Source organism: Ciconia boyciana, chromosome 1 (genome assembly GCF_034638445.1).
Source record: "Ciconia boyciana chromosome 1, ASM3463844v1, whole genome shotgun sequence".
Classification (NCBI taxonomy): domain Eukaryota; kingdom Metazoa; phylum Chordata; class Aves; order Ciconiiformes; family Ciconiidae; genus Ciconia; species Ciconia boyciana.
The window spans coordinates 186,379,969-186,394,875 of record NC_132934.1 but is presented as its reverse complement, the minus strand read 5'-3'; the positions used below and the strand labels follow the sequence as shown (position 1 = coordinate 186,394,875).

Below are 14,907 nucleotides of genomic sequence, written 5' to 3'. Positions count from 1 at the left end.
ACAAATGAACTGATTCTTAGGTCTATAAAGATCTGTGGAGGCACTACTCTTGACATTCCCCTCTGCTAACAGGAATAGACTATTTTGATTGTGTGCATATGTGTCATTTTCCTGGGCCTGGATTAAAAAAATAAATAAATCCAGATGCTCTTGAGAGCTAAGTCAAAGATACAAAGATTATGTTCCTGAAAAAAAAAAAAAAAAAGGGGTTACATCAGGCTTTCATTTTTAACGTGACCATGATTTCATCACTCTGTGGTTGGCTAGACAGATCGCTAAAATTTTTTGGTAATTAACACTGTTTTTGTCACTTTGCGAAATTGCTTGCAAATCTATATTTACATAATTGCTTCTACAAACTGCAACAGAATCTGGCACAGGCATGCGTCATGGAACAAGCTGTTTTTAGACCCACTCGTTGTCTAACCTCTCTGATTGTAGAGACATACGATGTTTTACCTTCATCATCTTAATTAGCTGGCCCATGTTGCGTTGGGGTTTTTTACAAGCTTGAAAACAATTAGCTTCTGTCTTCTGGTAACCAATCTTTAACTTTTGAACTGACACACACATTGCAAAAGAGATTTCATGCTGAGCTTCAAAATAATGTTCATCTGGATATTTATCTGTTTTCTACACTTGCTCATAATAGGAAACCTATACCTATGTAACGTCAATGGACCAAGCCAGTATGACCAATACTGGCCGTACTGCAATCTGCCTGTGTGGCATTAAATCAAGGATCAAAGTATTATTTGGGTGCTCAGCTTTACTTTGTTTAAGTAAGACTTGAACAATGACTGTATTTTTATTCAAAGAGATACACTCAGCAGTGAGGCACCACATATTTATAGCATTAAGCTTCAGCCTTCTCATGGCCTGGAGACAAGTGCTCTGAAGCCCTGGGCCCCATGGTGAGACCACCAACACGGAAAATACACACTTTGAAAGATCAGAGTTATCTTCTCCAGGAGATTGCCTGTAGAGTCTCCTATGATGGATGTGAGATTTTCATGTTTCCATTTTAAAATCTATTGTGAATGTTGAAATCATGTTCTTCTTTCAGCCCTAATGCTTTCTTTAAAGCAGCTATAGAAAGGAAATTTGAGTCTGTGCCTACTGCTTTCTATGTGAACAGAATATTAAACTGTGGGAGAAGAGGGACACCAGAAAAAAAAGGCATTGTAAGAAGGAAAAAATAAACATGCTTTCAGTCTTTCTATTGGTAACAGTCATATGGCACCAAACTTAACCCACCCTTGTGAGTTGTCATTGATGGGTCTGTCATGTTTCTAATCATATCTCAGTCTCTCGCAAAGCCCTGGCAGTCTTTCCACCATCACTACCACAAGGTACATTAAGCCCCGTAGCAGATTATTAAATTTTGGTTGCTGCTTCTTTTTACAGCAGCTTGCCATACATATACCTTTACCTAAGGCAGATGTACCTAAGACAGTTTTTAAAGCATGGAAAGAAAAGCTCCAACTTTTCAGAGCAAAGCAAGATGTTTACAGGTGTTCCTGTGCCGTAAGAGCTCATCATCCCTTCCCCACCACCCTTACATGTCTTTTTCCAGCATTCCTGGCATGTCTGAAGTGACCACAGATTATCAGGCTCCGTTTGCTCTTCTCCTCCCACCATGCGGAAAATCAAAAACGATGGTACTGGGGCATACGGCAGAGCAGGAAGCATATGAGTAATTATCACACTGCCATTAAACATTTTCTCCTTCCCCAGCTGCAGGGGCTCCAGATGAAAGGCTGTTGAGGGGGAAAACTCCACATTTGTTTATTTGTTCAATGTGTTCACTTATGTCAGATGTTCGGAGAGCTTTCTCAAACCACTTAAGCAATGGTCAGCCTGCTTCCCGAAACTAGTCCCCTGACTGGTACTGATGCAGACATGTATCGGAAGATTGTTTTAAAACAACAAACTGAGTAAATAACCATGGTTCAGTATATATTACAGAGCAACTGCCCTTTGAAGCCTTATCATTCCTCCGCTGTCTTTTTCTCTCTGGATTTATCTGGGAGGGAAAGGCGTGGGGAGGCAGTAAGGCCAAGGAAAGGGCACGAATCAGCCATTCATGAAGCCTCTAATAAATGTGCATCAGGTAAAAAAGTTTTAGCTTCCCCTTTGTAGGTGGTCACACTAAATTTCTGACTGTACTGACAGATATATAGCCACTTCACATGGAAAATGGGAGATTAAAAAAAATAAGCCAACACAAGACTAAAAAGAAGAAACGCAATTAGAAGGCATCCATAAATGCGAATTATCACTAAAGGCTCAAGTCTGTTGCCCACGCACAGATATTTAGAGTCACTTGAGGTTCCCTGCAGTGTCCTGCCTGGACTCCATCTCCTGGCCCACAGCTCCCCCCATAGGCTTTGTGTCCTACCCCTCAGCCCCCCTTGGATGTCTCAGACACCACAGGGCATCTATGTTTAGGCAGCCAAATCCCTAAGCCACAAGCGTTTGATATTCAGGTCCAGACTGTAGACGCCTAAATATACTTTCTAAATGTGAGTGTCTTCATGTGATCCAGGTGTCTGAGCTCCCATTATAGCTGGTGGAGACTAGTCAATACAGGCAGCGGAGTCTGGAGAGCTATTCTGCTCTCCCTAAAAGAGACACCCGCGTCTGGCCAGCTGAGCAGCCTTCCTGACTGCGCAGATGGGGCTGACTACCTCGCTTTTACCCTAACAGCAGCGTGGCTCATGGCTGGCAGGTCAATGCTTAGACCCTGGATGTAAGTGTCTACAGCTGTCCTGGTTTCAGCTGAGATCATTTTCTTTATAGTGGCTGGTGTGGGGCTATGTTTTGGATTTGTGCTGAAAACAGTGTTGATAATACAGAGATGTTTTAGTTGTTGCTGCACTAGTCAAGGACTTTTCAGCTTCCCATGCTCTGCCAGGTGCAGAAGAAGTTGGGAGGGGACACAGCTGGGACAGCTGACCCCAGCTGACCAAAGGGCTATTCCATACCATATGATGTCATGCTCAGTATAGAAAGCTGGGGAAAAAGAAGGAAGGGGGGGACGTTTGGAGTGATGGCGTTTGTCTTCCCAAGTCACGGTTACGCGTGATGGAGCCCTGCTTTCCTGGAGATGGCTGAGCGCCTGCCTGCCCATGGGAAGCAGTGAATGAATTCCTTGTTTTGCTTTGCTTGCGTGCGTGGCTTTTGCTTTACCTATTAAACTGTCTTTATCTCAGCCCACGAGTTTTCTCGCTTTTACTCTTCTGATTCTCTCCCCCATCCCACCAGGGGGGAGTGAGCGAGCGGCTGCGTGGGGCTTAGTTGCCAACTGGGGCTAAGCCACGACAACAGCCAAGAACTGAATCCCACCCTGAAAAACCCAATCAGTTGTTGCAAGTAGCTGTTGATGAGAAGGAAGGTTTCAGGCTGAAACCTTTATTCCGCATAGTCTCAGACTTTTCTGAAGTTCAGTGACATTGGTTTTGATGAGTTGAGCCATTCAGGAGGTCTCTGCAACTATTGCCTGACAGCTGTATGGGTGGCTTTGCACTATGCCATAGAAATAGAGGCAAAAGGGCCAAGATGGCATGAGGTGCCCATAAATACCTCCTCTACTGAAAGACCTGCAAGTCAAACATCACAAGGCCAACAGAGAGGAAATGCCCTGTACAACAGAGTGGTACAACAACTCCAGGGGTCTTTGCTTCAGCTGCTGTCAGCAGAGGATTACAGACCTGGCACTGGATATTAAAAGTATTCTTTTAATCCACATAGAGAAAAAACTGCTCAAATGTGTTTTCCACTCAATGAATCAATTTTCCAGGGTTCCTCAAAGGCATTGCTGCTTTTTTTGGCACTCCAGCAATCTAGTGCAATGCTTCATTTCTGCAGGGTTCCTGTGAAAAGCTGTATTAACTATATTAACACCACCACTAAAATCCTTGGGGGAGATTTAACAAGTTACGAAAGCGGACTGTTACTGCATGTTTGCATATAGCACCCCTTCCATAAGACCAGATAAGTTTTCTCTTCACTAACCTACTACTGTTCTATGCCTAAGAGGTTAATTTTTTAAAATCTGAGATACATTAAAAAAACAGAAGTTGAAGTACTAGCCCGTAACCCAAACTGGAAAAGGTTTACCGCTAACTGAAAGTAAATTCAAAACCATCTTCTGTGCTCCCCCTTGCAGGACAAGTTGTCCAAGGAGCAGCAAGTGACATTGGCAGCAGCTGAACAGGACAAAAATGAGGGAAGAAAAAGAAAACATTTCCTACTGTACCTCCGCTGCCGTACGGTGTGAAGGCTTGCAGTATTGAGTGCTAAAAGATGGTCAGTGCCTACCATTAAATGTGCAAAGACAAGAAACACGGTAAGTAGCTTGGGAGAATGTTTTTTTCCTTCTTTTACTTACTAGTTTATATGGTTTATATGTCAATGTAGCTACTTGAAACTAGTGTCAATACTAACGTTCAACACCTGCATATGGAAAATAAAATAAATCAAGCAGTTGCAGAAAAGCTTCTGAAAATCTTCTGAAACTCCATTACTCCAACAGTCCAAGCAAAAAACATGTCAATATCCAGGAAACAAAAAAAAGAGGGGGTTGCATTTTCTCCCTGTATACATATTTTAGAGATTTCTTAGGTACCCGTTCTTGTGGGTTTTGCCTTTTTTTTACTTTGACAGACTTCTGCCTTGTGAATCCCTTCATGTCTTCTGGTAAATTTAATACACTTTTCATCTAATTTGACAATATTCCCAACACCTATTTACTTAATCTGTTTTTATTTTCTCTTTTTTTTTTTAATTAAGGTAACTTTAAATGGAAAGCTTGCAAACATTGTTTTATAATGAGGAAAGGAAATTTGGGGGGTTTTCTACTGCATTTGAAAATACTTTAAACTTTACATTTGAAAATAAAACACCCACAGGAGAACATAACTAAAAATGAAAGCTTTAAGAAGCCAATAAAAAATAGTATGCAGACTGGACTAGAGCTACTATGGCAGTCTGGTAGGCTCTAAATCTGTTTACAAACAGCTGTTGTGATTAACACACCTGCTATGAAACCTCTTCTCTAATGTACTCAAAATGTGAGTACATATAAGGGGACAAATGTCCCCAAAATCAAATTCAGAATATGATTCAACCAAATTTTGGGGGACACGTTTGTTTGATGTGCATTCAACTTTCTTCAAAACTATGTCCACATACAGAGAGTCCCTCGGCCACTGGATGGGTTATTTTAGCTTTTATTTCCTATAATAAGTGATCTTGTCTATTAGATTATTTTAACTATGGATTATTTTAAGGATTGTTTTCAACTCTGCCTGTCTTAAGGTGACCTTTTTGCCATGAGCAGGGTATTGCCAATGGAGGTGACTCGGACACAGGAGAACTAGCCTGGACGATGTCAGTGCAGTGCTGGAGTGCCTCAGTACTGGGTAGCACGTGGGTACAGTGGAGGGTAAGTCGCTGCAGAAAGGCTGTAAGAAATTTTTTTCTCTACCCTAGTTTCAAGTAGAACATGTAAAAGCATCAAACTTTAGGAGTACCTGTACTATGGCTGCCTTTTGACTTTCAATTTGCCGGGCTGGAATCACAGACAGGACACCAACTTCTACCACCGTTCACTGAGAGAGTGCAAAATTAAGTTCTGAATTAGATTTTAGTAGCAAATCCCATTTTTTATCTCCCTAGGCTGAATTGTCCGAAGTACAATTCTGGTCTTGCTCAGAGTCTAGGGGAGCGGCTCATATGCTTTAAGCCATTCATATTCTGTGTTTGGTCGGTAGTGAAGCACCCAGCAATTTTCAGAATGAAGCCCCCACTGAAAAACGGTATATGACATTGAATACCTAGGCAATTAATAGTTATTTTGATATTACATTTCTTTTAGTGTAAGGTTTCCAGAACTGCCTGTTTCAGTATTTGTTCTGAACACTGCATGCAGCATTCAGCCAGGCAGGCACGGATGCATTAGTATTAAACTGAAAAGATGAATGTCCACTCTACATATTTCGTTTCTTCTGTTTCACCTCCCTGCACGTGCTTCCTGAATGTACACTGTGGATTTCTGACATGTCTTCCCAAAATCCCAAAAGACAGCTAGATGTGGCTATGCCATGGGATACTGGCTTCTTTCCGATCACTAGAGAGGCCTCTAACTCTTCCTAGGAAACACCGATAACTATCTCAATGAAATATTTTTTTAGTCATGCTTAAAGCTATCAGAGGAACCAGAGGATGAGCAGGAAAGGCTTTCTAAGGAAAGAGGATTTGAGTAGTCTCAGCAAAGTTTTACACATTGTTTAAAAATATTTCTTTTTACATTTAAAAAAAAAAATCATTCAAAGCACCTCCGCTAATAGTTTGCTGCCTGGTTTGGGGCAGTTTAACCTTAAGGTGTGGCAAGCTCTGGAAACTTACTGTGACTCACTGAGTAATAACCAGCTGCAACATAAAACATCAGCCTACACACAATTTTCCAACCTCATTCTGTAAATCTTTCACTTGAAAAGAAAAATAAAACAATTATCTCATTTAGTCTGTTTTTAATCTTTATGACAAAAAGTGATATACTTAAGGAATATTATTCTTTCTTGAAAACATATTAAGATATTAAAGAAAATTGCAGACATTTCCTTGAAAAGCTTATTTGAAAATCTACAATCCATTTCTTCATCTAAAATGTATTTTAAAGTGAAGTATAACATCTATGATATAATATGCAAGTATCTACAGCACAGAAAAAGAAACTTGCAATATCTATGGCATTATTATTATTGGCCAAAAAGCAAGAATGGGACACACAGATTTGTAAAATTTAAAAACCCACAAAAAATATATTTTTTCTTTATTCTTCCAGACAGGAAAGGGTTATATTAATGCCCCCTCTTCCCCATGTGAATAATCTTTGCTCACAGAAATATTCCAAATGACTCCAGACACAGGACCAAATGAAGAATGCCATGAGCCCTCGATGGCCTCACCTCATTAAGTTTCTCTTTCCCAAGAGGAAACCAAAATATCTGAGGAGTGAGAAGGTGGAAGAGACACAGGAAAGGCAGTATCTCACCCCCAAATGGAGTCAGGATGTGGCTGGATGCACACCTGGATCTGGGAACTGCAAAGTGCTCCTAGAGTCTCTGTTCAAGACTTAGTGTCTACACACATACACACACAAATCCATACATCCCTGAGTGAGTATGGATCCGAAGGCCACCCACAGCTACAAGTATTTTCCATTTACCAGAATGCAATCAGGTAGCTATGACCTTCAGGGTACGACCTCTCCTGCACCTGCTCCAAATGCCTTTGCCAAGAAAGATAAGGTTGTTCAAAGGTAAGGGAAGATGGGTCTGGTGGAGAACATCTCCATAGCTGATGGCACGTGCGCTGCAAAAGGACTAGAGAAATGATGAATGGATGTCTTCAAAACAAGAAGCATTTTGGCAGCACTGAAGCAACTCATCCTTCTGAGAACGAAACTCTTAGGAATGACTGTGAAGCTCCAATTTTGCTTTTCTCTATGACCTTGGCTACCACAAAGTATACTTATTTTGAAAGTCTTTGGGATATAATCCACTGTAGTATTCTGTATCCCCTTTCCAGATGTCAGAATGAATGCAGCCGTTTCCAATTCTCACCATTTTATCTCTCCTCTTCTGTCATCCTATTCCAGGATTTAGATGAACAGGTCTGGGGAGGTGATTTCCTTTCAGGTAGGAGTGTCCCCTCTCTTGGCTTGGCTTTCTTGACTGACAAGCCTTTGATTCCTCTCTTGGCTAGCTTCTTCTGCCAGATTACACCAAATGGAAGGGATTAATCAGTGGCAGAAAAAAAAAATGCAGAGCTCTCCACAAAGTTTAAGTTCTTTTAAAAAATAGGAGATTTTCGAGTCCAACATCAACTGCCTAATTTTGGTAGGAAGCATGAGGTTACTCCAAAGAGGAGAGGCAGCGAACCATGTATTTGTGGCATTCGGATTGGTGATATAACCATGTAACTCCAAAACAGGAATAATTCACACTGCCAAAAGCTACAGAATTATGTGTGATCCAGACGATGGACAGAGGTGCGCGGGCACAGCGGGCTAATCATTTCTAGTGGTTGCTCCATTATATGCCAAGTGTATAGGGAAGGTAATATTGGAGCCCAGTACGTTCTAAAAAGAAGTATAAAGACAAAGTTTGCCAATGTACAGAAGGGTAAATATTAAATACACTAAATTGTCATACTGATCCTTTTGGAGTCAATGTTTTTTCAAAAATCACTGGGGCTTTTCCAGCTGTGTGTTAAAATCCCAAGTGAAATTGCATGGCTATTTTAACGAAATTGCCTTTGCATGTGTGAACCAGGTGACTGCATGTGCAGAACCCTTAAACTAGCTGAGAGGCCACAAAGGCAGTCAGCCTATGCCTGTAATTACTTTAACAACACAGACCCAGTCTGTGCGAGCTGTGTTTTGTCCTTTGGCATTTACTATGTGAATGCTAAATGATAAAAGAAATGCAAAAAAAGCAGAAAACACAGTAGTTTTCCACGCCTGTGGAATGATTCACATAAGGGTTTGGGGGATTGGGCCCCAAATGCAGGAAACAATGTTCTGTTTTGTTTTTAAATTAAAAAAAAAAAAAAGGCAATTCTAAATTTGTAGATGGCACGGGGTTTTTCACTCTGCAGCGTCTCACACAAATTTTGCTTGTGGCCATCTTGAACGCCTACAGCTCCAGAGACACTGTAATTACCCCAACCCATGTGATGCAGCATGTGCTTTCCTCTGCCAAATGATAGATGTCTTTTCCATACAGCAGTTTCCTAGCAGTATACTCCACATGCAATAAGGCTCATTCTGGATGCAGTAGGAATATGACTGGCCAATGCAATAGGAAAGCGATTAATCTGGATAATTTGCATGCTTTGAATTTCCTAGACATATTTAATATGAAGCTTACACAAACACCATAAGAAGTAAAGCTAAGTCATTCCTGTACGCACATATAAAATTACTCATTTACGTTTGCTAGATGCAAGAACGCCGCATAAACCACACGTTCAGTTAGAATAGTATTAAAGTAAATGTATTAATGCATTAAAAAGAAATTTTTAAAATAGCCATCCAAGACTATAGGTAAATGCTTAAGAGAATCAAATCTGTAATTGAAACAAAAATTGCTTTGACAAAACATGATAAGCTCCAAGGACTTAATGGCAACAATCATAGGGAAGGAAAACAAGAAATCAAGAAATGTAAAGAAGCTCATGCAAATATTTACTGCTGGGCTTGAAAGCAAGCCACTGGACATGACTATCAAACGCAGAAAAGTCTGCCCCAAAAATCCCATGAGTCTGAATTCTCTAACTCAGCAAGCAAGATTTCCAGTCCAAAAGGGTAAATATTTTTAAATGTAGTTAAAATACAAATGATAATATGTTTATTTTGATAAATGTCATGTCACTATGGCTTTCAAAATTAATAAATGCATGGCTAAAAAATATGCCCATCATGCTTAAACTGGGCAGCATGGAATAGATCTGTTGGTATATAATATCTGGAATCAGACATGCAATCTAAATGGGGCTGTGTTGCCTACATGGGTGAATTCTATTCAAGCACTTCTGACTATCCTTTGTCCAAATTTTAGCTTAATGAAAAATGAAGAAGACCTAAACAAGGCAGTGAGTAATTTTATAGGTACGTATTTGCATTACTAGCAATGGACAATGGGAGCAAAGTTTTATCATGGATGTTAACTACATCCATGCAATCTCAGTCACTGAGCAGTGAGGTTATTTTTTGAAAATTGTTTTAAATTTCTGAGACTCAAGCTGTAAAACATCAAGTGAAACTGAACAGTTATAGTAGCAAAAAAAAAAGAGTGACTGAGGAGAGTTTGCAAAAAATGCTAAAAATAATTATATCCCATTCATAAGTGCACACACAAATATGTAAGAGCACAGAAAATGTCCAGTTCACGGACATTTATACCTCTGCTCATATCTGAGAATCTGATTTTTTCAAATGTGCAGTTGCAGAGGAGTCAAACCTCTTCATCAGTTTAAGCTCCAGTTGAAAAAGTAGTTACCTCTGGGAAAAGTGACAAAGAACTGACAAAAACTCTGACCATTTTTTTCACCACTTTCAAAACATTATCTTGTATTTTTTTTTCTTTTTCAAAAATAGCATCTTTCTTTCAAAAACTACAGAGAAATGTGTGGGGTTTGTAAGTGACTGAAAAGGGTGTGTAGTGTCTGAAACATTAACACTGTAGTGTATGAAAAATTTAAATTGATGCCTGATTATTCATTTATTCAAATGTTTGAATTTTGACCAGTAAGCAAAAAGAAAGAAAAAACCCCAGCCATTCTTTGCCCAAGCTTCCTTCGGATGCACATTCATCTGCTTGTTTTGAAAAGCTGTCCATAAATTCGGTCCAAGTGGCATTGTGGCTCCAGGGTTCCTAGAAGTAAGAGATAACAAAACACTCCTAGATCACCCAGTTCATCTCACTGCTAATGTCAGACAAAATAACAACAAAATAACAGCTCTTACTGCCAGGAAGTTTCTCTTACCAGCTACCAATGGCATTTTCTTTCACTGTTTCACTCCCTTGTGTATGCCTCGTGCAGGAGCCTGAGTTATTCTCTCCTTTTCCGATATTTCACCCACCCAGCGACACGCGGCTGTAGCGTAAAGCTACCCTCCGCTGGGCACCCATTTGGTGAGATAGCACTACTGTTAACCTCAGGCATTCAAGAATCATAAGGCAGGACCCCAAAATAACGATAGCCAAAAAAAAAATCAAATTTGTAAAAAGTTATGCATTTGAGTTCTCCTTATTCAACATTTCAGGCTTTTGGGGTTCACAGTTTAAAACGGGGTTTTATGCAGCTGTAAGGGCTTGGACTTTTGAATGTGTTTTTGTTTTTATATAAATGAAAGCTTTGGTTCTGTGCATTTACTCAATTGAAGGATTAGAGTTCTAAAAGTAAAAAGACATGCATTTTTAAGATTTGCAAAATACTTGCGAGTTTTGGCAGTATCTTACCCCTTTCCTGCATTTTCCCCAGTATTTCTGGGTTTATCAAGAAATAATGCCCTGCTTTTCTGGCAGATAAAAGCACTGAGTTTATGATTGCTGCCATAGACTTGCCACCTTACCCTGCATTTCCAAGACTCCCGTTTACTGCAGAACCAATTTCCCAGGGGTTTTCTGCATCCGGGGAGGGAGAGGGGAGGCGGCTGCTGACCTGTTGTGGGAGGCACAGTCTAGTGCCTTCTCTCTGCAGTTCTGATTTTACTAAAAGAGAGGAGTCGCTTGAGCCTGCGTCCGCCTCATCCTGAGCTGTCTATCAGCTGCCGGTCTCTAGACCATAACCCACCACCTCCCATTTTTATTGAAGACTTTTATTTTCCTGTGAGCACAGAATGGAAACAACAATTGAAACCTCAGAAGTTGCCACACAGCGAATTTTTCTGGCAGCTCTGTTCACATGGGAATTTTCAAAGAGCCTTTAAGAGTCTCGAATCCAAAAATATTCCCATGAATTTTTGATTTTCATCCGCAATGGTCAACCGTTTCCATGAATTGCAGTGTAGGGGTAAGTCTGTCCAGAGAAAGATCACTGCCTGCTTTCCCAAACCTTTGAAGGAATAACTGAAAGAGCTGCCTCTGAGGAGGGTTGCCGTCTCTGCTCATTTCCAATGAGAAGAAATCCTATCCCGCTGTCTCGGTTAGGATGACTCTTCCCCCTTTTCTATGTGCGTTCCTGACAAGGAGGAAAAATTCAGCAGAAAACCACGGTTGGATGCTAGCTTGATCCAGAAGTGTCGTCTGGGTGGCAGGAAAGAGGAACCGAGAGGGGACAGGGAAATAGCTGGCCAAGAGAGAGCGGGTTTTAGGGACGCGGGGATGTGTGAAGCAAGAAAACAGATTGCACAGGGGAAAGCGGCTGGAGCTCCGACAAGAAGCGAGTGGAAGGATTTGGTAGAGGCAGGATCGAGTAGCCACAGAAGCTGAACAGTGACAGCGGAGCGAAAGAGCAATGCAGGAAGAAATGACAGATTTACAATCTTAATTACTAGCCGTGAATAAGATCTTCTTTCCTAGAGAGCTGGTGAGATGGCTGGACCTGTGTGGATGTGTTTCCCAAGCAATCCCTAGGCAGTCAGAACAACAGCAGCATGCCTTTGTATATTTACTTCTAATATCCTGGATTTTAAGACTAGTTCATACACTCTGAACATCTGAAGGAGGTAACGGTGTAATGACAAGGCTGAGGATGCCGAAATGGCACTTTCTGTTTGTTTAAAATACCTGCGTGCCAGCTGCTGTCCAGATGAGCCCTCAAGTGTTCCAGCTGGAAACTTCTGAACCAAGAAAGACAGAGGTGCTTGGGAAAAAAAGTAATTTCCCTTAGCAGGGTAAAAAATGTGTTTCAAACTTTGACTGGCACTTTGGGTGGGACACTACGGGATCCTGGGGTCCAGAAAAGATCTGTTATAAAAGACAAGTTGGGGATATCTGATACAATGAACTGGCAAGGGTCATATTTTGCTAGATAAAAAAATCTTCCTTAGTAACCAAAAACTGAGTTTTGATAAAATATCGATGTGTACAAGAAAAATCTACTGTATTCTACCTGGGAATTTTCTTAAGTCAAGAGAGGCTCTTGTAATGACTTTTTACTATTCTCCACCTTCTGTTAGAAGAGATTAACATCAAGTTAGGAAATTGCACTTACTTGCATCAGAAAACCTCATTCACATACCAAGATGTCAGAGCACATCAGAAAACCCTGAATTGCGCAAAGCCACAAGTGGCCTACTGTGTATTATATTTTTACTACAATGAATTAATACATAGTGGTTTTCTCTATTTGTTTCCTGTTCAGTGGTGTCTTTAAAAAAATACTCACTTGTTTGCTTATATTACTGGAGGGAATGGTCTTGATTCCACCCTCAATGGAATTTGAATGGCAATAATAGCTTAGAGCATGAAGTCAAGCAGCAATATACTTCTCAAGCAGCTCTACTTCTTTCATTTGGCTGCACTTAAAGTAAGGAGGTCTTTAATGTGAGCAAAAGAGTTGGAATTTGACCCACCATTTCTACTGTATCAAATATCAGCCCTTTGTGGGATTTGAAACCTTCTGAGGATCCAGTTTAACCTATGTTGGTATGGGGAGATGACTGGAAATACTCTCAGCAAAGGTGGCTAGCTGTGGTTAACTGCTGGTGTGCTCAAAGCTTCTAGAAACACTGAAACGTGACTCATCAGTAGGCGGTGTGGGACTTCTCCTCTCTTAGTATATCAGCATTGGGATTTATATTGCAATTTGATTTATGCTCCTGTATTTCTAACATTAGGAATTACCTAAGTAATGCAAGGGCGTGCAAGGGAAGATGCCATCTGTAGCAGTGTGTCTTGTGTTAGAACGCAGTTACAGTAAGATGGGATGGCAAACTTTTCTGAGAAGAGGGTTTCTGCTCCTAAATGTCTGTAAAGATGACTTTGTGTGAGCACACGCTCACCCTTCTCCGTATTACATACAAAACTGCTTGTGAATGAGTGCCTATGACATTAAGGGAGAAAGACACTTTTAACAAGGGACTGCACATTGCTGGTTTTATAGCATCATTTGTCAAAGATGAAGCAAAATTTAAGCGCAATGACTTCACATTGATTGGGAATTCTGAATCTCTTTAAATTTTTTTTGCAGAATAGTAAAAGAAAAGAGATGGGAGGAGAAAAAGAAGTAAAAGCATCCCCCTGTTATACTACTGTGAGTAGTGTATTTTCATCTTCACATGCCAAAAAAAATACTCTCAGCACCCTTAGGTAGCCTGAGCTCATCTCCCAGCAACCAAATTCAAATTTATCAACAAAGTCTATAGGCTGTCTGGTCATGGGGGTCACATTTCTGAGAAGTGTGGAAGAATTGTGACAAGTCCTAGTTGAGTGACAGATATCCTGCCTCACTGTCACAAGGGTAGGTTTGGACTTGTGAAAGCAGAGTTGAGTCCCACAGCTCTTGACTTGTGCTTGTGGAAACCCCACCCAAAGACACCATCCCAATCCTAAATTCAGCAGTAATTTGTTGCCCCTTTAAGTCCTAGAAGTGCAAGGGTCACTTCAAGCCAGTCCTTCATATATGCAGAAAACCGAAGCGCATCAGACAGTTTTAAAAGGGCGGTGGAGCTTTCTGCCAGCCACAGCCAACCATTCGGACACGCATATGTTCTTCAACCGTATGTCCAGTCTGGTACCACCAGACCACTCAGCTGTTGGCAAGCAGATAAGCAGCTGGCAAACTGTTTTGCACATGCAGCCAGCATTCATGATAATACTTTTCTTGCTATTATTTCTATTATGTCTAATCTACTACTAACTATTTGGTTCACCCATTTATTGCATCTTACTTTTAGCAAAGTTTAAAGGCCGAGGGCTGCTTTTGCTTCTCACGTGTACGATACACACAGCAAAATGAGGTCCTGTTTTGATAGCAGCTACTGAGTGTTACAAATAATAGCAAAAATATAACTGCTGCTACTATTTGACATGACCTATTTCCAGATAGGAAATGGTCTATCATAGCGTAATTGAGAAGATAACCCATTATTAACTCCTGTCTCCAAAACTTCCAAGAAGACTGATTATATGGTTCACCCTGAAACACTGCAATTTCACTAACATATTTGTTGGAGGCAATTATAATCTATACAGTACTTCATAGATCTTGGAATACAACAGCTTTAAATGGAGTAAATGGCTTGCATGCCCTGATCTCAAATGAAATGTGACACTATTATATCTTCAGAGGTTACCAACAAATCTCTTTCTCTTGGGTAAACAAAGAAAATCATGACGAGGAGAGAAAAAGAAAATATTTTGAAAACTTGTGAGCCTAGTTGCTCTCTGC

The 14,907-nt window shown here is 40.6% G+C and overlaps 1 protein-coding gene across 5 annotated transcripts in view; it reads right to left on the bottom strand.

Moving 5' to 3' along the window:
- Positions 1–10,220: 10,220 nt before the first annotated feature.
- AKAP11 (A-kinase anchoring protein 11) overlaps positions 10,221–14,907 on the bottom strand; it is a 73,335-nt gene continuing 68,648 nt past the window's right edge. For 4 of the 5 annotated variants that reach the window (XM_072850149.1, XM_072850154.1, XM_072850150.1 and 1 more), the window contains one exon: positions 10,221–10,445. In XM_072850149.1, coding sequence (XP_072706250.1) covers positions 10,293–10,445 — 153 coding nt within the window. In that variant the 3' untranslated portion in view covers positions 10,221–10,292. The remainder of the gene's footprint in view (positions 10,446–14,907) is intronic. The other variant, XM_072850152.1, reaches the window with a different exon arrangement.